Below are 22,790 nucleotides of genomic sequence, written 5' to 3'. Positions count from 1 at the left end.
CTCTTAAAATCCTTTGTATTTCTGTGGTGTCAGTTGTTATTTTTCCTTCTTTATTTCTGATTTTATTTATTTGAGTCTTCACTCTTTTTTTTTTTCTTTGATGAGTCTGCATAAAGTGTTATCAATTTGTTGATGTTTTCAAATAACCAGTTGCAGGTTTCAATGATCTATTCTATTGTTCATAAGTCTATTGACTTAGTTTTGTTGAATGTATGTTTCTAAGGATTTGTCCATTTCATCTAGATTATCCCATTAATTGACATATAAATGTTCATAGCATTCTTTTATAATCTGTTTTATTTTTATAAAATGGTAGTAACATTCCTACTTTCATCCCTGATTTTAGTACTTTGAGTCTTTCTTTTGTTTTCAATCTAGGTAAACATTTGTCAATTTAGTTCATCTTTTCAAAGAACCAAATTTTGGTTTTGTTGACTTTGCAATTGTTTTTGTATTCTCCATTTTATTTATCTCTACTCTAAGCTTTATTATTTCCTTCCTTCTGCTGGCTTTGAGTTAGTTTTTTCTTCTTTTTCTCATTTCTTAAGGTATAAAATCAGATTATTGATTTGAGATCTCTCTTTTTTTAATGTATGCATTACAGATATAAATTTCTCTCATATTGCTTACTCTGAATTCCATAAGTTTTGGTATGCTGAGTTTCATTTTTATTTGTCTCAAGGTATTTTTAAATAAAGTTCCCTGATCCTCCATGTTGAGTCTGTGATGAGCCCATCAAAGGAATTCTTCATTTCTGTGCCAGTACTTTTGATTCCAAGCATTTTCTTTTTATTTATTTCTTAAAATTATTCTTGTAAGTTGTTATTACCACTGGTTATTACATGTTGTCTACTTTTTCTCATTAGAGCTCTTAACATATTAATCGTACTTATTTTATAATATTTATCTGATAATTCCAACATCTGTGAGTCCAGTTCTGATGATAGCTTTGTCCTTCAAAGTTTGTTTCTTCTTGAACTTTATAACTTTGTGTTGAAAGCAGGACATATTGTATACAGTAATATGTACTGAGGCAAATAGGCTTTTAGTGTAAGGATTTATATTAATCTAGCTAAGAGTTGGTCTGTTTTAATATTAGTCGCAGCTAAAGGCACAAGAGCTTCATATTACTCTAGTGAGCTTACTTTTTCCTCCCTTCTCATCCTCATCCTCCTGCTCCTCATCTTCCCCCTCCTCTCCTTCTCCCTCTTCCCCATCCTTCTCCTCCTCTTCCCCCTCCCCGCTTCTCCTTCTACTCTTCCTCCATCTTCTTCTTCCCCTCCCCCCTCCTCCTCCTGCTTCTGCTTCCCTTTGTTCTGGTCCTTAGATGGAATCTTTATCTTGTAACTCTTCTGGCTGTGATTCACTGTTATTACTGGATGCTTATTAGTGTGTTGATAGGGTGAGTGAGTAGGGTGGGGAGGGAAGGGATGTTCCTTTACACCTAAGCTTCTAAGTATGTCTCAGTCCTTTGTGGGTTTGTACTTTGGGGGTGGGGTTAGACCTTAAGAAGATTTAGTCTCTCTCCTACTGTTTCCAATCTGTTTTCTTGAAGTCCCTCTTCCAATTGACTGTCACTTACTTTACTTATTTACTTATTTATTCACACATGGGAAAGGAAGGTTGGAGAGGACTAGAGTGGGGTGGAGTTCTTTTCCTTCAGCTTGGAAAAGTTTCAGAATTGCCCTCTGGAGAAGTCCTTCCCATGTGAGGTAGACCTATTAGGGAGAATGGTCTGGAGGGTTTCATAGTAGCTACTTTTCCTCTCCCTCTGCCAGGCCTATGAGAAGATCTTTGTCCTCACCCTGAAAAGGTTCCTAGAGGAAAAGGCTATGAAAGCATAGCCCCTTTTTACTGTCCAGCCTTCCAGCTTCTTGCTCAGCCTGCAACAATTTGTCAAAATTACTTTTTATCTCTTCCTAACAGTTTTTGTCATTTCGTAGCTTCTGCTCCAGGTCTTGGTTGCTATATTTCTCTGGATGCACCTGTTTCTCCATATTTCAAGGAAGTTGTTTGCTCTCTTCTCTGACGGGTCATGAATAGTCATTAACTTTCAGTTTGTCCAGCTTTTTCTTGTTGTAAGGATGGGGATGGCAGTTTTCAATGTCTTACATGTAATAACAAAAAACCACCTTTCCCTTCCTAAATATGGGTGTGTGTGATATGTGTGTATCACCATGGAGCCCAGAGCATTAACATCAAGGCCTCAGGACAGCTGGGCAGGGGGTGAGTACAGGAAACGGGATGTATTGTTCACTTTTTAAATGTATCTTTTCATTGTTAAGTTTCATTTTTATAGTTTTTAAGAGGACTTTAATAAAGAAGACTTAGGAGAATAAAGAAGTGACCAAAGCATTGTTTTTTAACAGCAAAAATCAAAATAACTTGAATAGCCATCAACAGAATATCTAAATTAATTGTTACTTATAGGAGATTGCTGTGGACTTGTTCAAGAGAATGGAGAAACTGCCTGCTGCTGGCACCTAAGAAGATGTCTGTGATGCACTGTGCAGTAAAAAAGATTAACATTCATGTGTGTTTATTTCATGGGCATAAAAAGGGTCTGAGGACATACCCAGTGTTCAAGAAGCTCCAGGAAGTGGAAGCTCAGCACTTTGCTTTGTTTGGATTGTTTGTAGTAAATGGGAATAAATTTTGTAATCAAAACAACAGAAGGATAAAAGAAGGAAAGAGACTTACTTTTTATTGTCTTCTCTTCTGTGTCTTTTGAGTTCTGTATCCTGCTTATTTATCCCCATTCCATAAAAAGTAAAATAAAATAAGAAACCAGGAAAGGTAAGAAGTATCCCCTGATGTAGTTCACAGGCTCTTCCTGTGCTGGTCTTTACCTGTTTTCATCACCTCCCCCCTGTTCTCTGCCTTGCCCCCTGGTGTACTCCAGGTTACTCTGCTGTAGGTCCAGGCCACCACCACATTTAGGGCAGGCTTGGAGGCTGCCTGGCCTCCTCCCAGCACCTCCCATTTCCCCATGCAACCCTGGAAGACTGGATGTTTGAAAGGCATAGTTCACAGGCCCCAGGGTGAACCCCAGCTCTCTACTTGCCACTGTATGACCCCAGGTGAGTCAGACTCTGTGGAATATTTATGGGCTGCAACAATTAGACATACTTCTCTGGATTTTACTTTATATGGGAGAAACAAGCTCCTATAACCTCTATAGCCATGTGAATGAGAGAGTAAAAAATGACCGGAATTCTGAAAATGCCTCATAGGCCTCTGCTACTTCCAACACTGGGCTAGGCACTCAACCCAGGAGCTGGCCCTACAGTTCGATCCTATGCTCTCCATGGATCACCTGGAGAACATCCTTGAGGCCTGCAGAACCCTGACAGATGGGCACTGCCTGGACCCCTCTTGCAGGGGAGGGCAGCCTAAGGGATGGGATGTGGAGAGAGATGGTCTTTGGCTTCCTCAGACCCTCTGGACACAAGAGAAAGGGAAGTGCCTCATCCATTCTCCCAGCAAGGTGCCTAACAGGCCACTGCTGGGACTTTCCCCAACATTGCTGAGAATAAGAATTTCTAGGGTGTCAGGATTGCTTAAGATGCTTCCCAGAGTGACAGCCACTGGGTTGGGGGTTTCTCTCAGGAGGCAGGACCTGTTCCTTGTCTGTCCTGCCCTGCTGTGTGTCACTGTAGACTACCCTCACCATAACCTCTGGGTCCTGGGTCTACTTTTATCCTGTCATCCTGACCCTAGGCCCCTCCTGACTGTGCCTGAACCTCCTCAGTTCCTGCCTCTCCCAGCGCTCTTGGAGCTGGCTGGATTTGCCTCCATCACCACCAGTCACCACATCACATCAAGGAAATGTTCCATCAGAGCTTCTGCCAAGGTAAAACCTTAACTCTGCTACTCTCCAGACACAAGACTCGCATTTAATTAAAAAATCAGAAAGCCACAAGCAACATTTTGATATTTCATTATTTTAACAAGTAAATATGCACTGAGCACTTGCTCTGCTCAGGTGCAGTACAAAGTGATAAGGGCCATGACTGAATGAGATAGCCTGCTTACAGGGGGACATGTGGCTGGCACCCACACGGTGCTCAGACATCTGTGCCCTGAAAGAAGGGAGGAGTGGAGGCTTTGAAAGAGGTGTTTGCTGCAGGAGCTCAGCAAGAGAAGTTCTAGAACCTCGTGAAGAGCTGGGCCTTAGGAGTCAAAGTGTGGGATTCAAACCCCATCAACCCCACACACTAGCTGTGTGCATCCATGGGCAAGTCACATCAGCACTCTGTGCCTTGGTCTCCATATCTGAAAAATGATGACAACAATTATATCCAGGTTGATGCAGGGATGAGATAAACTATTCCACATGTAACCTGTTTCCAGCACAGTTCAATAACACTAATCATTTGTGGAGGTCCTGAGAGGAAGCATCATGTGTGATTTCCCAGGAAGACTGGCCCTGTCTTTCCTCAGTGTCCAAGGTCTGGATAGGCCTGGTCAGCAGCCTCTAGGAGCACACAGTAGGCTCCAGTAAGCAGTTGTTAATGAGGGCAGAGCATTTTCTATCCTGAAATGAAGCCTCAGACAATCAGGAGAGGCCCCAGCCTGTGATCAGCTATCAGACTGCATCCCTATGGTTGGCATTTCTCCCCTATCCCCACTTAACCTATCCCTTTCTGATGACCTTTCCTCTAGAAACAGGTTCGTATCTGTGGTGGCCATCCTTTACATCTCACTGCAGCATGTCAGGTGAGGTAGGATCTTATCACAGAGAACCTTGATGTGTGGTCTGTTGCTGTACCCAATATCCTGACACCTGCCCTTCCTGAAGATGTGGGCCACCTTTCACTCCAAGATTCTGGACAGTTGGTGTTGTGCATGTTGTTGTGGCTTTTGGGAAGATGAGAGAGTTGCAGCTTCATTCCAAGGTAAGTTTTCCTGAAGTGGGAGGCAAGGATGCTGACAGTGTGGAGGGATGAGAATGCCAGAGTTGCGAAGAATCAATCAACTTCTTCCCTAAGAATATTTTGCCATCCTTGGCTTCATTTAGAGAGTGCAAGTTTGGGGAAATTATCGGGCTGATTTGTAATTGAGAACTCACCAACACCCACAGGATCTTCAGGGTTTGGCTAGCCCTGGCAAGGTTGCACAGTAACACATGGTGTCTGCTGATTCAAGGCTCTTACTGAGATGAGACCTGTCCTGCTTCTTACTCCCATGAGAAGTCCTTCAGGGCCCCAGCACATTGTGGCTGCTTGTCCTGGAGGTAGAGATCAGGCTTGTGTGGGGCCAGTGGGCATTCCTGAGCTCATCTGTGGCCCCCTATCCTGCCTGTATCCCATTCTCTGCATCCCACCCATAAGCCTTGGATCACACATTATTATTCTCAACCCCCTATGCAGACTTCATGGCTCCCTCTACCTCTGATTTATAGGATGTTCTGTTATCTCCCCATCAGTTTCAAGCCTGAGTTCCTCTCTATGACATGCTGTATAAGGAGAAGCCAGGTGTGGCCACTTCACAGCCAACTGGGTTTTGAGTCTTTATTTCTCTGTGGGGAAATCAGAGAGGCACACTTTGAGAGCAATGGCAGCTTTTCAGCTGTCCTTGGCCTTAGGCTACCCAGTATCTGGCCTGGCTGAACTGGTGGGTTCAGGCATAGATGCCTCCATATTAAAATGCTCTGCTCCACTTGCTTGTGTCCTGCCACCTCCTACCCCCCAATAGTCCTTACATCAGGGACAAAGATGGAAAGTTGGGTCTTAAGTTCTCTTGAATGTGGCCACAAAGATGCAGTTCCTGGTGACTGGGGGTCCGTGCTACACGTGAGGCTCAAACATGGATGGCCTAGGGCCCCTACTTCCAGCTGGTTTCAGGGGAGGCTCTTATGGTCCAGGAAGTTTTCTGGGACACTTGCAGAAGGGGTTCACTCGTGCTGGTTTTTGGAAGTGAAGTCCAGGATTCCTGGCAATTTGCCCCAGGGTCTCAGCTGGGTAGCAGGGCCAAGAGGGGTTATAAGTCCAGCTGGCCCCTGTGTGCCCCTGCTCCACAGCCCTTGAGTTGAGCTACAGGGGCTGGTCCTCCACAGAGGCACGAGACTGGGCATCCATCCTGGTGTGCTCCACCCTGAGCTGGCTGAGGTCAAGAACATGGCCTGGGCACCTCTGGTCCTGTGAGCTGTGTAGTGGACTACCCAGGGAAGGCAGGCCACATGAAACTGCCACGCTAGGGAAGCTGTTAGGCTGTTTCTGCTGCAGAATTTCAGGGCCCCTGGTTTGAGGTTGCCTGCAGAGCCCACTGCTCATATCCTGCCTTGGGGGCTGTTTAGTAGGGGGTTGGCAGTCTGGTTGGATCTGCAGGGCTGCAACCTGGGCCGCACAACCTGTCAGGGTGGGCTCTACATCGAGGGTGCTTTCCCCAGGACCAGGCCTCCAAGAACCTCTGAAATACTCCAGATTCCCAGGTGGTCTGGGCTCCTGGGAGCTAGGCCAAAGGTTTGAGACTTTGTTTTTGCTGCAAGTGTCTGTTGTTGCAGCAGTTGCAGACCCCACAGGGGAGAACAAGCCTTCATAGCAGCCTTGTGTCCCTCCTTCCCCAGAGACCTGCACACACTCCAGAGATGGGTCCCTGGACAGAGAGCTAGTTACCTGCTCAGGCCCTGCTAGGACCTTGCTCTCTCCAGCAAGTAGGCCCTTGGTAAGCGAATGTGCCCACAGCTCCCGCCTGCTGGGTACTGAGCCCACAATGGTCCTACCTGCATCTGAAGCCCCAGGCCCCCTGACCTCCAGCTTCACTGGACCTGGGCTCTTTTGCTCAGAGCCAGCTTCCAGTTTCTCTGTCTGTCCCCTGGGTGAGGTTGCAGTATCCCCAGGGGCTGAGGCAGGCGGGGTGCGGAGCTCAGGGCTACGGCGAAGCCAATTGATAATGCCCATGGTGATGGCAAGCTCAGTGTCACAGAGCTTTAGCAGACACTCTTTGCCCTTCCAGGAGCTTTGCAAAAAGCTCTGGCTGAGTAGGTCTGGACCTGGTGTTGGGGCCAAGTTCTCCTCTGCCCCCACATGGAAGCTGCACATGGATAGTGGTGCTCCTAGTGCTGGCCCTGACAGACTCTCAGACACACACAGGTCATCATCCAGGCTTGGGCCAACAGGGCCCTCGCTGGGGTCATAGAAGAGCTCATAGAGGGCATCTCCACTGTAGCTATCCCGGGGGAAGGCAGCTGCAGGTGTGCCTGGGCTCGAAGCCTCCTTCTTATCCTCCTCGAGGCCAGGTGAGAAGGAGTCATAGTAGCCTTCATCACTTGTGGACACAGATTCTGGCTGTTCACTCTTGGGGGTACCTGTGTCTATGGAGCTGGCTTTGGAGCCACTGTGGGGGTCCCTGCAAGGACACAGGGGGAGCTCAGCAAGCCCAGCTGTATCCAGCCTGGGTCGGTCTGTATCTGTCCCCTGGGGACTCCCCAGCCATGGGCCCAGTAGGGTGCTATGCTGCTGTCTCACAGAGCGATTCACACTGTCCCAGAACTTGGCAAAGTCAGACATCTCATTTTGGGCGGGTGATGCCAGCTGTTCCATGCTGCCCTGGAAGGGGCCCCTAAGAACTTTGTTTTCAAGGGCCTGTGATACCTGAGTTGGGCTCTCCAGGCCCTCGTTCAGTTCCAGGGAAGGCACAGAACTTTCATCTGCAAAGATCTCCCCACAGCCTGTGAGAGAGTCAAAGCTCTTGAGTGAGGCCACATCCTCACACAGGGCCCTACAGAGGTCAAAGGAAGAGTCGGGCAGGAGCTCGCTGTCAGATAGGTCTTGACATAGGCCATCTGGCCCCAGTCCTTCACCAAAGGGAAAGAAGCCTGTGTCTGTCTGCCCTCCAGCCTCTGATGGGCCTCCAGGCGAGGACAGGCTCTCCCTCTTGGTTACCAGTGAGGCCAAGTTCTCAGTCTTGTTTCTGCGAATGTGGAATAGGTTCCGAAAGCACTTCTTAGGTCGTTTCAGGGAGATCCTCTTCCTTGGTATGCTCTTGGCCACAGCTGGCACGAAGGGCATCTGGGGCACAAAGTGGCGGTAGTCAATCATGCGCTGGCTGCTAGAGGGTCCTGGGAAACTCGCGCTGCCCACCAGGTGCCCTGTGGTGGCACTCACCCTGCCAGCCCCAGGCACACTGTCATGAGTCTTGCTCTTTCGTACCAGTTTGAAGGTGGCCCCACAGAAGGCTGTAGCTCCCACCTCGGGTTCTGGTTTCGCTCCCTTGTTGGGGCATCTGTCATATCCTTGGGTGTTGAGACTAACCTGTGGGGCTCTCTCACTGTAGGGCCTCTGTTGCCCTCCTGGTGAGACTGACCAGGGACCTGCATCCTCCCTGACTGGAGCAGTGGCTGCTGGGTCTGGGGGTTTCTCATGGGAAATCTGCAGGCTGGATTTGATGAAGGTCTTTCCTCTCTTCAGCTCCATGCTGCCAGTGCCCCAGGCTGCTGTGAAGGAAAACAGGAGGCACTTAGTATCCAAGATGGAGGCCTATGGTTCTAGAAGACCTCTGCCTATCCCTGCTTACATAGTTGCTTTGGAGCTGAACTCTGACATCTAAACTTGGATCCTTTCAGAGGTTAAGAGAGAGGAAGATGGGATGGCCCCACCCAGACTCACTGCCCCAGGGCTGCTCATTGCTCCATAGACAACTGATCCCAGAGAAGTTAAGTCACATGCCTAAAGTCACATAGTAGGAGCCTAAATGAGGACAGACTGGGGTCTGATTCTATTGTGTCTGTGATCTCTCAACTCAACCAAGCATCATCTCAGAGTTTACCTGGCCAAGTCAGATTCCCATTTCTATGCCCAGGCACTCTACAAATAGCACCCATACTCACAGGGGAAGTATCATCGCTCTTTCGAGTGGTGGAGGAAAGGATTCAACAAATAAGTTCCTGCCTTCATCTAAGAGACAAAACTGAAAGGGAAACCCAAGCCTGTATCCTGGGCTGGATGGAGTAGCTCATCAGTTGGAAGGGGAGGCACATACACTGCCCTTCACGGCTATTGCATCTGTCTGAGGAGGTAAGACTTGGTCTACACAGAGACCATCAGCAAGGCACAGCTGAGTATCTAATGGTACATGTTGAGCTTGAGCACTGAGAAGAGAGACAGCATGATGGTAGAAGGCAAAAGAGAAGAGGCAGGCATGAGGCCGGGATCAGACAGATTAGATAGACACAACACAAGATGGGCTGGAGAGCAGCCAGGTATCACCTTCTATGCACATCTTAACTGAGAGGCATTGATGCCTGGAATGCCATCCAGAGTGCCATCCAGATGAATGCCCAGTCTAAGTTCAATGGGAAAGGGTGTTGTGGTTGACTATTGATGTCTGTCCTGGTATGGGAGGGGGAAGCCACATAGGAGTATTAACTTGACCATTTTTGCATTGCTAGGGAGTATGGCCTTACTCTGAGATCAACGAAGAGCTATAAAAGTCTTCTGAGTGAGTGGGTGGGTGGGTGTAAAAAGTGGCATAATGAATTTGGTGGTCTAAGACCATTTATCTGATATATAAGTGGAGGACAGAATAAATTAGGAGAGAAGCTTTGAGCAGAGAAGATTCACAAAGGGCAACTAAAGTGGTCTGAGTATGTGGAGATAAGATCCAGATGGAAACTGCAGTCAAAGTCATGAAAAAGAGAGGTAAAGTTATAAGGACCTTTCAAAGGCAGAAATGCTAGAATTTGGCAACTGAATAAAGAGAGAGAAGTCATCAACAATGAGGAAACAGTAAATACTGATCCAGACAAAGAAAAGTGGGAAACAGTAAGGAAGTGGGAGTGGAGTGAAGGTGAGGAAGGGGCTTGTGCTAAGAGCTGGTTTGAAAAAGGGAAGCAAGGCTCTAGTTTTAAACATGTGGCCTTTGGGGTGAGCTTGGAGACCCCCAAGACCAGACCAAAAGAAGGTGATGTCCAAGAGCACCTGCAAACTTCCCCAGACTCTCCCTTGCTGTGTCTTCACAGGTACCCAGCTCACAGCTCAGTCTGTGCCAGCAGCTGGGAGTGGTGAGTGACCTGTGGGTCAGTCCTGTCAGTCTGGTGAAGGAAAGACTAGAAGAGAGAGTTTGGGGATGGTTTCTTTGACTTTCTTTTTTTTTTTTCTTCTTAAAAAAACTTTGTTAAATGTTTATTTTTGAGACAGAGAGAGAAAGAGAGAGCAGGAGAGGGGCAGAGAGAGAGGGAGACACAAAATCTGAGCAGACTCCAGACTCTGAGTTGTCATCACATGGCATGTGACATGGGTGTTGAACCCACCAACTGTGAGATCATGACCTGAGCCAAAGTCAGCAGCTTAACCAACTGAGCCCCCCAGGTGTCCCTCTTTGGCTTTTCATAAGGACTTCTCCATAGGGAGCATCTGAATTCACTCCCCACCCCCGCCCCTGGTGCACAGCCTGTGAGGGACATACACCACAGGTGTGAAGGCAAGTGGCTCTGTCAGCCTGCTTGCCTTTCAGACCCACTTCCCAGGAAGCTTTGCAGCTACCTTCAGAAAGCTGCTTGACAGTTATTAGCTGACCAGGGTCAGCTTCGGAGTCTCTCAAATGCTTAGACATGAAGACCTGGAGGTGAAGAGAGGGGCTGCCTCACAGCCCAGGTGACAACATTAAAGCTGAAGATGAGAAGTGGTGACAAAGCTGCCACTGCAGGGGCTCACAGGGACAAGCTGACTGGCCTCAACCCTACTCCCACTCATGGGCAGCACTTCCTCCCCCACAGGGGGACACTTGGGACTTTTGGCTGGAAGATAGGAGAAAGTGCTATGCCAGGGAAAACCACAGAACCTGGACTTGGCTCTGGCAGCAGCTTAGCTCTTGGTGACAGCATCCTGGACAGTGGGACAGTGCTTCAAGTTACCTTTCTGCCTCCTATGAGGTGTCATGCGCCCAAGCCTTTCCTACCCTATACCTGCAAATCCCATTTTCACTCACCACAGTCCTCTGTGGCTGAGACAAGTCCTTCCTTAGCTCTGATGAATTTTCTTTACACAGCATAGTGGTTAATATTTGGACTCTGGAGTTGGAGAACCCAGATTTGAGTCGTGGTTGCATCTACCTAACCAGGTGAGTTCTTCACCTATAACCATATAAGAGACATAACTTCCATTTTACAAAGGAGAGAGAATAAGGTCGAAAAAAGTCAGTCAATTGGCCCAGGTCACACATGTGGTAAGTGACAGAACTAAGATTTGAAACCAAGCCTGTCTGATTCTGGTCATGTGCTCTTAACCACAACAGACATTCTGTGAACCAAAAACCCAAACTCTTCTTCATGGGAAACTTAAAAATCAAATACTAAATGTGCTCTTATGAAGAATTTTGAAATCACAATGAAAATGGAGATTAAAAACCAAAGTGCAGCTTACACAAATTCAGAAAAATTATAATTGAAGGTCATATACTTTCTATGACAAGAAATCTTGGAGATATTTTATTATGAGATCTCTATTCTATGTTAGAAAAATATTTTTATTAACACACTTTTGGAAATAATTTCAAGTAAGCATGACAAAGATTACTTCACTGTGTGCAGAATTTGCAACTACAAGAACTAAGGTGGTTCATTTGATATCGATCTCTATCAATAAAACTGCTGATTTCTTATTTCTCAATTCAGTGAACTGATTTAAACTCATGAAGAACCAGAAATTTCACCACATTCTGAACTTGGAAAATAGCCTCTCAGAATAGCAGTCACTGCTAAAGATGGCTAGACTCAGTGTCACTGATGTTGCCAAACCTATTTCTTGAGTTCATTTAATACTTTGGCACATTGATGGGACAATAAGCGGTAATGTCCAGAATAATGAATGAGAGACTTGCAAAACACTGGAGCAATCATGTGAAATCCAGTGTATGTTCAATCTGGTCACATTCCACATTAAAATATTTTATCAGAGCCTGACTCTCTGGAAATGTGAGGCCCATATGTGAAATGGGTGGGAACACCCTGAGGGGTCAGAGGCCTCACTGTCCAACTGGAGATAAGCTGAGCAGTCTCCTTCCATGACAGTTCTCAGGGACAGAATGGAATTTATCTGGAAAGCCAGATGCTGGCACTGTCATTGCCTAAGGGCAGAGGCCAAATATGTCCAGGTTCCCAGCTGCAAAAATGTACACTCTGCTCTGTAACTCTCTGGCTAAAGACCCCCTAAGTGGATCCCAGCATGAAACCTGGGAAAGAATCCTCTACCACGTGCCACATCCCTCCCCAAAGGACAAAGTAGGCCTGTCCCTTTCCTGGTTTGGTGCCTTCTTGTATATAACACTCAGGGATCACTGGCTGCTCATTCTGGTGCTTGCTTGGTCTTGCAACTCCCCAGTGAGGTTGAAAACTTCTTTAAGATTCAGGACTCCAATGGTGGTCAACTGTGAGCTACTACTTATTTAAATGAAGTATTTATGTTTTTGAGACATCTTAGCTATATATTTACATCTAAGTTTCCTAAATGGAACACTGAGTCTAGTTTTTAATTCCATAATTTATGTACATCATTCTTTAAGAGAGTTCTCAGTGACACCAAGACCCTGGACCGAGTTCTTCATCTCTAAAATGAACTTGCAAATTCCACGAGAACAAGAACCATACCATGTACTTTATTTAATCAACTCTGATTCACGGATGTGCTATTTTAACCAAGATCTAAAAGACAGCTGAAGACAACCAGGCAAAAGACGTGGGAAGCATATTCCAGGCAGAGGGAACATCCTGCAGAAAGGCCTTGAGGAGCAAAGGAGGAAGAATGTTTAAAACTCTGAAAGCAGGCCCAAGTGTCCAGAGCAGCCGGATGAAGCTGGGAAATGGGCAGGGCAGACTGTACTCTGCCTGAGGTCACAGGGAGGGTCTTGGCTTTTATCCTATGCACCATGGAGAGCATATGCACCATGCTTTTATCCTATGCACCATGAGATCCAGCCATCAAGGGTGAGTAACATGGCTAATATTCAGTTTTTAGGGCTGCCTGGGTGGCTCAGTTGGTTAGGCATCCAACTTTGGCTCAGGTCATGATTTCTCAGTTTGTGGGCCCGAGCCCTGTTTTGGGCTCTGTGCTGACAGCTCAGAGCCTAGAGCCTGCTTCGGATTCTGTGCCTCCTCTCTCTGCCCCTCCCATGCTCATGCTCTGTCTCTTTCTGTCTCTCAGTAACAAATAAACATTAAAAAAATAAAAATTAAAAAAAGACAGATTAGGAGCCAGAGCAGGGTCTAGCTGAAAGTAGTGACAGAGACTGCTCATGTATGTAAACCTTTCCTCTCAGAACCTTACACAAAGTATGTACTTGCATATGGATTTATTACAAACTGAGCAAATGAAGTAATTCTAATGGCTGCTTTTCTACATGATAAATAACTTTAGCTCAACTGCCTACAATTTTTTTTTTCCTTTGGGAAGGTAATTCTGTGCTCTTCTTTCTTTTTTTTAACATGAAAGTGACTGAGTGTTTCATGGATGAAAATAAAAATCGCTCAGGTACACATATGTAAGAGAAGTGGTTGGAGATACAAACATTTTGACTAATAGTTTTGGCATTGCCATGCCTTCTCCGGCTCCGCCCCCAACATCCAGTAAAACCAGAAGCCTAGACATACAAAGAGGTGAATAGTGATTAGAAAGCAAAAGCCTCAGAGGGGAGCCTTGCCCAGGGACATCCAGGACATTGGGGCCAGGGTGAGAGGCTATAAATGGGGCCATAGTTTATCTCTGTAGAAGGTACCTGTCTAAGCCAAAACCTTCAGGATGGATGGAGTGAAGGCTATTGTGGGGAGAGAAAGCGTCGTGTTATGGGGTGGGTGTGGGTTGGGGAATGAAGCAGAAATAGAATCCGCAGTGAAAACATCACCAATTCACCCAACCCCCACGTCAGGGAGACAAAGGGCCCTTTAGGGAGAGAAGGTTCTGGCCCACCTCCTCTAAAGGGAGTCTCTAGGTGTTCCTGGGCTGCTCAACTGAAAGAAAATCGGTCTTGAATCTAATCTATTCTTTCCCAGCCCCTGCATCCGCGCGCAAGGGGTCTCTCCCTCCCGTAGCCAGACCTAAAAGGATCGTCTCCCTCAGACCCCAGATTCCTCATCAGCCACGCAGGACACCGCAGGGTTGAGAGGGTGCAGACCCTGGTTCCTCCACTCAGCCCGTCCACTGCGCAAAATAACGCACAAAAATTCCCCCCAAATCTTTCCTCCAAGTCTACATCGGAGGGCCGTTGGCGACTTACCGCTGGTGGCCGGCCGGGAGTGTCGCAGTAAGGGTCCTGGGCAGGGCCGGGAGCCGCTCCCGAGCCGCGCACGGAGCTCAGCACCACGGTCAGCTCCCGGCGCCGCGCGTCCCCGCCAAGTGGGGGAGGAGGAGGGCCAGAGCCCGCCCGCAGCGGCTGGAGGGGCTGGGCGGCTGCGGCAGGAGGCGGGCAGGCGAGGGTTAAGCTGCCGGAGAGCACTGGGGCGGGGGCGGAGCCGGGCCGGGAGCCAGCTCGCGGGAGAGGCAGGCGCCCCCAGCGAAGCAGTGGGCGAGATGAAGGGCTCTGGGCCTGGGTGGGGGATGCTCCCGGAGAACTGCAGCCTCCTTGTGCCGCCACCGCTTGGGCCCCGCTCGGTCTCGCTTTGTTAGTATTTCTCCCGGTCTCTGTCTCTGTTTGTCTGTCTCCCCGCAGCGCTGTGGTTTTACATCCTTCAGGCCTTGCTGCCAGGGCTGCCAGGATGTACAGACGCCCAATGGTCTCTCCTGGTCCGCGACTGCACGCCTGCGCGGCGGTCTGAACCCCTTAGAGCTCACAGGTGTGGGTGCACTAATCCCTGCAGCCGGTAGCGCCCAGGCAGATTTAATCCCAACGCTCTCGGAAGGGCTGGGCACACGGGGCCTAGTTAAAGATTCCTACTCAAGATTCCGAGCTGGCTTGGAAGAAGTGGCAGTCCAGTCTCGGATGCAGGGCTGAGTTTTACAGAACCTTTTTTACAGAGTGCCTTTCTTGTACCGAATTGTATTACTAATGGAACGCTTCCCTTAAAGCGCTTCCCTTACAAGTACTTACTGTGTGAAGTCAGCCGGTGCTTTGCCCTGCAGCAGTTTTGTGGGGAAGAGCAGAAATGTTGTGGGGACTCTCCCCTCTGAGCTCAGGACCAAGGACCTGATGGTGGGAAAGGAATAAAGTAAGGATTAAATAACTTCTGGATGGCTCTGGGAGCGGTGCCAGGACCATGGGGGAAGGTGTGTGGGGTGGAGAGGGGCGGGAGCGCACAGCTGGTGCTGGTGAAGGTGCCTATCCCTCAGGAGTGTGTAACAGAGACAGAGATCCGGGTGGTGGTGATGGCTGATCCCACACAACAGGGGTGAGTGCAGGCAGTGAATGATGGAAGGAAGGACTCAGGGGTCGCCTAGTCCAGCCTTGGGTTGAGACCCAAAAGAGGTCAGGACTAGGGCAAATGACAAAGACCATGAGTTCCTTTCAGCCTGATGGTCTCCACTTCGTCCCCATGTCCGAAAAACCCTCTAGACACAGGGTGTGTCATGTTGGTGTGGGCTGTCTTTGGCATAACCCATCAACCTTCTTTTTTTTTTTTTTTAATTTTTTTTTTCAACGTTTTTTATTTATTTTTGGGACAGAGAGAGACAGAGCATGAACGGGGGAGGGGCAGAGAGAGAGGGAGACACAGAATCGGAAACAGGCTCCAGGCTCCGAGCCATCAGCCCAGAGCCTGACGCGGGGCTTGAACTCAGAGACCGCGAGATCGTGACCTGGCTGAAGTCGGACGCTTAACCGACTGCGCCACCCAGGCGCCCCCATCAACCTTCTTTATAGTCATCTTGAGATCATTTCACCCTAGAGTCAAGAAGCTTCTCACTGCTGTCCCCTCCTCCAGAGAGTGTCTGCCACCACCTTTGGATAAGTCCACCTAATTAATTGCATTTCTTGCTATTAAAGGGCCTTTCTACCTAGTGACTGATGCAAGATGACCCCAGGTGTCCCCTCTCCCTGTGGTGTAGTCCTGACCTTTTCTGGCAGTTTCTGGCTATCAGACTTCCCTCAGTCAATTCTTCCCTGTTAGGTAGAAGCAAAGGCTGGTCTATGTTTCATCGCCACATACACCCTGAATCAAGAGGAGGACTCCCACAGACTCCACAGTCCTCACTAGCTGAAGTTAACAAACGTTACTTTCTTCTGTTAGGATCTTCCATCCTCTGCATTACAAGGACTTTATATTTTTCTTAATTTTCTCCTGTTTTGAGGATAATTATGGGCTTAACTTCTTCCAGTGGGTGATAATTGCTCTTTTCCATCTGAACCTGTCACCCTTGGGCCAATGAGAGCTATTCTAAGCCATCTACTCTCATCCTTTCAGAGAATTTTAAAACATCCTTACTTTTAGGGGCAGGTGGGTGGCTCAGTCGGTTGAGTGTCCGACTTCAGCTCAGGTCATAATCTCACAGCTTGTGGGTTCAAACCCTGCATCAGGCTCTGTGCTGACAGCTCAGAGCCTGGAGCCTGCTTTGGATTCTGTATCTGCCTGTCCTATGCTCATGCTCTGTCTCTGTCTCTCTCTCAAGAATAAATGAACATTAGAAAAAATTTTTAAATAATATAAAATATACTTTTAGGTAACAAAACAAACTATGTGTATAATTTATAATATATAATTTTTTTCTTTCCCAAAGATATGGGATCAGGTCTTCTCCAAGGATCCCCTGGAATGATCTTTCACAGCAAGATTTCCCAGTTCAGAAACTACTGATGATTTTTCTTTAATAGTGTCCTATTGTAAACTTCCTTTATGTAATTTTTATAACACACTTAGTTTTCTTATCAGACCTCACAATATTTGTGGGCCATGGCTGTAACTCTTTTCATCCCTGGCATGAGCCCTTAGGGTTCTCTGACCTTGCTCCCTGTCCTCTTGATTGGCCAGCGGGTCTCAGACCTTCTGGCCATAACCCTTGCTTTCTGAAAGACCCAAAAGATTTCAGTTGACTGAACACAAATACAATACGTAGGTGCTGATCTGTCAACTGCATTGGTCATGGTTCAAGAATCCAGGTTTGCAGCCTGAACTCAGTAGTTCCTTATGGATCCTACATCAGAGAAGACTGGGAAACGAGACAATGGGATCCTAGGAAGGCTGGCAGGGCTGGGACTGTCAACTTGGAGAAGAAATGCTTCAAGGGCCACAATTTGGAGTAGGTATCTGGGTGAGGAGGAGGAACTCTAGTACTCAGGCTAGTTCTCCTGCAGAAAGTTGTTCTCCCCAATCTCAAACAAACGCACATTAGAGAGTACATTCACATGATGTGGCCTACTGAAATGACTTGGTGGTTTCTTGTTCTTCAAAGCTATCTGTATTTTGTTTTATTTAAAATATGGAATACTTCATGGATCTGCATGACATCCTTGTGCACGGGCAATGCGAATCTTCTTTGTATCATTCCAATTTTAGTACATGTTCTGCAGAAGTGAGCACAAAATCCATCTATATTGTAAAACTTCCATTTAAAAAAATTGAACACAGTTTGTTTCTTTTTCTTTTTTAAAATTCTGGTAAAATATATATAACATTGAATTTTCCATTCCAATACGTTTTAGGTGGACAATTCAGCATCATTAAGTACATTCACATAGTTGTGCACCATCACCTCTAGCCATTGCCAAGATATTTTTATCACCTCAACAAAAACTCTACGAACTAAGCAAAAACTCATCCTTCTCTCCCTAGCTGGGGGTAACCTCTACTTTACTTTCTTTCTCTGTGAATTTGACTGTTCTAGGTAACTCTTAATGAGGGAATTATACAATATTTATCCTTTTGTGTCTGGTTTATTTCACTGAGCTTAAGGTTTTCAAGATTCATCCATGTTGTAATATGTATCAAAATTTCATTTCTTCTTAAGGCTGAATACATTGCTTTATCCATTCTTCCATTGATAGACATTTGAGTTGTTTCCATCTTTTTTCTATTGTGAAAAATGCTGCCATAAACATTGGTATATAAATATCTGTTCAAGTTTCAGCTTTCAGGTCTTTTGAGTATATTCCTGGAAGTGGAATTATTTGATCGTAATGGTAATTCTATGTTTAATTTTTTGAGGAACATTCTACTTTTTACTACATTCCTGCTAGCAATTCCAAAGTTCTCCATTTCTCTACATCCTTACCAATACTTGCTATTTTCCATGATCTTGTTGTTTTTCAATTAATAGTCATCCTAATGAATATAAAGTAGTATCTCATCATGGCTTTGACTTGCATTTCCTTAATGATTAGTGATGGTAAGAAATCTTTCATGTGATTATCAGCCATTTGTATATATTCTTTGGAGAACTGTCTGTTCAAGTCCTTTATGTATTTTTAAATTGGATTGTCTTTTTTTTCCCAGCTGTATTGAGGTATTACTGACATATCCATATGGAAGTTTAGGGCATACAACCTGGTTATTTGATACATGTATATATGGCAAAACATCCCTCCTCAATATTAGGGTGTTGTAGTAACATTTGAAGTTTACTCTCTTAGGAATATTCAAGTATATAATACAGTATTGTCAATTATTGTCATTATGTTGTACAGTAGATCCCCAAACTTATTCATCTTATGCTGGAAGTTTCATCCTTTGGTCAACATCTCCCCATTTCTCCCCCCACCATCCCCTGCCAACCACCCTTCCACTCTCTACTTCTATGAATTCAGCTTTTTTAGATTCTACATACAAATAAAATCATATAGTATTTGTCTTTGTCTGACTTATTTCTCTTAGCCCTCAAGATAGGTCCATGTTGTCACAAAAGGCAGGATTTCCTTCCTTTTTTATAGATGAATCATATTCTATTATGTTTGTGTGTATATATGTGTGTATATGTATATGTACATGTATATACATGTACATATTATTTATCCATTCATCCATTGATGGACACTAAGGTTATTGCCAAGTCTTGGCTATTATGAATAATGCTGGAATGAAACATGAGGGTGCAGACATCTCTTTGAGATAGTGATTTCATTTCCTTTGGATATATACCCAGAAGTGGAATTGCTGGATCATAAGAAATTCTATTTTTAATTTTTTGATGAACCTCCATTCTTTTTTTCATAGCGGATAAATCAATTTACATTCCCAACAACCACATACAAAGATTATATTTTCTTCACGGTCTCTCCAACACTTGTGGTCTCTCGTTCTTTTGATAATAGCAATACTAACAATTGTGAGGTAATATCTTGTGGTTTTGATGTGCATTTCCCTGATAATTAGTGATGTTGAACACCTTTTCATGTTTTTTGGCCATTTAGAAGTCTTCTTTGGAAAAAATATCTGTTCAGTTCCTCTGCCTATTTTTTAATCAATTGTTTTGTTGTTGTTGTTACTGAGTTGTATGAGTTCTTTATATACTTTGGATATTGGCCCCTTATAACATAGAGAGTTTGTGAATATTTTCTCTCATTCCATAGATGCCCTTTACATTTTGTTGATTGTTTCTTTTGTTGTGCAGTGCAGAAGATTTTTAGTTTAATGTAGTTGCACTTTATTTTTGCTATTGTTGCTTATGATTTTAGTGTCATATTTTAAAATTCATTGCCAAGACCAAGACAGCTTTTTCCCTTGTCTTTTCTTTTATGAGTTTTATAATTTCAGGTCTTAAATATATTAAGTCTTTAATCCATTTTGAGTTAATTTTTATAAGTAATCTAAGATAGGGCTTCAGTTTCTTTTTTCTGCATGTGCATATACAGTTTATTGAAAAGACTATTCATAGTCTATAAATATGCTATTGTATTTTGATTACTACAGCTATGCTATGCTATAGTACTATGCTATTTTGATTACTACAACTTTGGCATAAAATTTGAAATCAGGAGGTGTGATGCTTCCAGCTTTGTTCTTTCTCAGGATTTGTGCTATTCAGGGTCTTTTGTGGTCTTTTTGGAGTTTTAGGATTGTTTCTTCTGTTTCCATTAAAAAGTGCCATTAGAGTTTTGATAAAGATTGCATTAAATCTATAGATGACTTTGGATAGTATGGACCTTTGAACAATATTAATTCTTCCTCCACAAACTTGGAATATTTTCCCATTTATTTCTATCTTCAATATCTTTCATCAATGTCTTGTAGTTTTCAGTGTACAAATCTTTTACCTCTTTAGTTAAATTTACTCCTAGGTATTGTATTGTTTTTGATAATATTACAAATATAATTATTTTATTTAATTCTTTTTCAGATTATTGTAAGCATAGAGAAATGCAACTGATTTTTGTATGTTGATTTTGCATCTTTCAACTTTACTAAATTTGCTTATTAGTTCAACAATGTTTTGGTGGAGTCTTAGGAATTTCTATGTATATCACATCATCTGGAAACAATGACAGTTTTACATATTCCTTTCCAGTTTGGATTTCTCTTTTTTCTTTTCCTCAGCTAATAGCTCTGCCTATAGTTTCCAGTACAATGTTGAATTAGGAGTGGTGAAAGTTGTCTTATTCCTGGTCTTAGCAGAAAAGTTTTCAGCCTTTCACTGTTGAGTATGATGTTAGCTGTGTGCTTGTCATATATGGCTTTTATTGAAGTATACCCTTTTATATCCATTTATTGAGCATATTGATCCTGAAAAGACATTGAATTCTGTCAAATGCTTTTACTGCATCTATTGAAGTGACCATATGATTTTTCTTTCATTCTATTGATATGGCATATCATATTTTATTGATTTGTGTATTTTGCTTGCTTGGGAGTGTTTCATACATATGAAAGTATATAGCACACTTGTAAAGGTAAATATGCAATCAGATTTAGAAAATGATAATTTGTAATAGAATGGTATGTTAACCACTTAACTATAGTTTGAAAGTCAGAGGGGAAGAGTATTAAAAATAATTATGGCTACTATACTTTGTTAATGAATTCAATATAAAAAGAAGTAAAAGTGACATCAAAAATAAAAGCAGTGGATTAAAAGGTGAATTTTTTAACAGGTGATCAAAGTTAAGTTACTATTGGCTTAAAAAGGACTGTTTTATCTATGATATGTCTTATGTAAGCCTCAGGATCATCACAAAGCAAAACCCTAGAGTAGATTCACAAAAAATAAAGAAAGGGGAAACAGAGCACACCACAACAGAAAATCACCAATTTACAAAAGCAGGCAGAAACAGAGGGAAGAAGAAACAATGAAACTACATAGCATCAGAAAGCAATGAACAAGATAGCATTAGTAACTCAACAACAACCCAATTCACCAGTCAGAAGGCACAAGTGCTGGAGTGGCTAAAAACACAAGACCAGCTCACATACTGCCTGTAAAAGACTCACTTCAGCTTTCAGGACACATGTAGGCTCAAAGGGAAGGAATAAAAAAAACAACCAGGCAAATAGAACAAAAGTGGGGTAACTATATTTAGGTAAAATAGACTTTAAGCCATAAAAGTTAACAAGAGACAAAGAAGATCATTATATAATGATAATTGGGTCAATACATCAAGAAGCTATACCAATCATAAATATATACATACCCAACATCAGAACACCTAAATATATAAACTGAATACTAGCAGATCTGAAGGGAGAAACAGACAATACAGTAATAGTAGAGGTCTTCAATATCCCACTTTCAACAATGAATAGATCATCCAAACATAAAAAATCAATGAGGAAACATTGAACTTAACCATGCATTAGTCAAAATGGACCTAACAGACATCTATAAAATGTTCCATCCAACAGCAGCAGAACACACATTCTTCTCAGGTGCACACAGAACATTCTCCAGGATAGATCATATGATAGGTAACACAGAAAACCTCAGCAAATTTAAGAAGATTGAAAAGATCATACCACTGATCTTTTCTGACCACAATGGCATGAGACTAGAAATCAACAAGAAGGGGAAAGCTGGAAATTTTTAAAGCATGTGGAAACTAAACAGCACACACCTGAGCAACCAATGCATAAAAAAATCAAAATGGAAATTTAAAAATCTCAAAACAAATGAAAATAAAAACAACACACCAAAACCTATGAGATCCTGCAAAAGCAGCTCTGAGAGGGAAATCTATAGCAACAAATGCATATAGTAAGAGAATAGAAAGGTCTCAAACAACTTAACTTTACACTTTAAGGAACTAGAAAAAAAAAAGAACAAATTAAGCCCAAAGTTTGCAGAAGGAAGGAAATAATAAGGATCAGAGCAGAAATAAATGAAATAGAGATCAGAAAAACAATAGAAATGATGAATAAAACAAAGAATGGGTTTTATTGAAAGGTGAAAAAAATTAACAAACCATTAGCAAAACTAAGAAAAAAAGCAAGAAGCCTCGAATGAATAAAATTAGAAATGGGGGTGCCTGGATGGCTCAATACAATTAAGTGTCCACCTCTTCATTTTGGCTCAGGTCACGATTTCACTCACAGTTTGTGAGTTCAAGCCCTGTGTTCAGCTCTGTACTGACAGCGCAGACCCTGCTTGGGATTCTCTCTCTCTCTCCCTCTCTCTCTGCCCCTCCCACTCTCACTCTCTCTCAAAATAAATAAATAAACTTAGAAAAAATTCTAAATGAAAGAGGAGATATTATAACTGATACCACAGAACTACATAGGATTATAAGAGACTTCTATGAACAATTATATACCAGTGAATTGGATAACCGAGGAGAATTGGAAAAATTCCTAGAGATGTATATTCTATCAAAACTGAATCAGGGAGAAATAGAAAACCTGAGCAGACTAAGTATATTGAATAAGTATTCAAAAAACTCCTAGCACGGAAGTGTTCAAAACCACTGGTAAGTTTACTAAACATTTAAAGAAAATTAACCCCAATATT

At 43.9% G+C, this 22,790-nt stretch overlaps 1 protein-coding gene and 1 non-coding gene across 2 annotated transcripts; both read right to left on the bottom strand.

The window, feature by feature from the left end:
- Nucleotides 1–2,683: 2,683 nt before the first annotated feature.
- On the bottom strand, nt 2,684–15,063 carry AMER3 (APC membrane recruitment protein 3). Its single transcript, XM_043576410.1, has 2 exons — nt 14,209–15,063; nt 2,684–8,437 (listed from the first exon to the last, which is right to left on the bottom strand). Exon 2 carries the CDS (start codon nt 8,415–8,417, stop codon nt 6,036–6,038), a length of 2,382 nt encoding a protein of 793 aa, XP_043432345.1. The 5' UTR covers nt 8,418–8,437; nt 14,209–15,063; the 3' UTR covers nt 2,684–6,035.
- Nucleotides 15,064–17,333: 2,270 nt separating this feature from the next.
- Nucleotides 17,334–17,440, bottom strand: LOC122482249. The gene has a single exon (XR_006297054.1). It is a non-coding gene; the product is annotated as a U6 spliceosomal RNA (small nuclear RNA).
- Between the last annotated feature and the right edge of the window lie 5,350 nt (nt 17,441–22,790).

This window comes from Prionailurus bengalensis, chromosome C1 (assembly GCF_016509475.1).
Source record: "Prionailurus bengalensis isolate Pbe53 chromosome C1, Fcat_Pben_1.1_paternal_pri, whole genome shotgun sequence".
NCBI lineage: Eukaryota > Metazoa > Chordata > Mammalia > Carnivora > Felidae > Prionailurus > Prionailurus bengalensis.
Note: the sequence above shows the minus strand (reverse complement) of the source record. Positions and strands in the feature narration are given on the sequence as shown.

Coding starts and splice junctions, on each gene's coding strand:
- AMER3 (XM_043576410.1), bottom strand. CDS start 8,417: ATGGAGCTGAAGAGAGGAAAGACCTTCATCAAATCCAGCCTGCAGATT.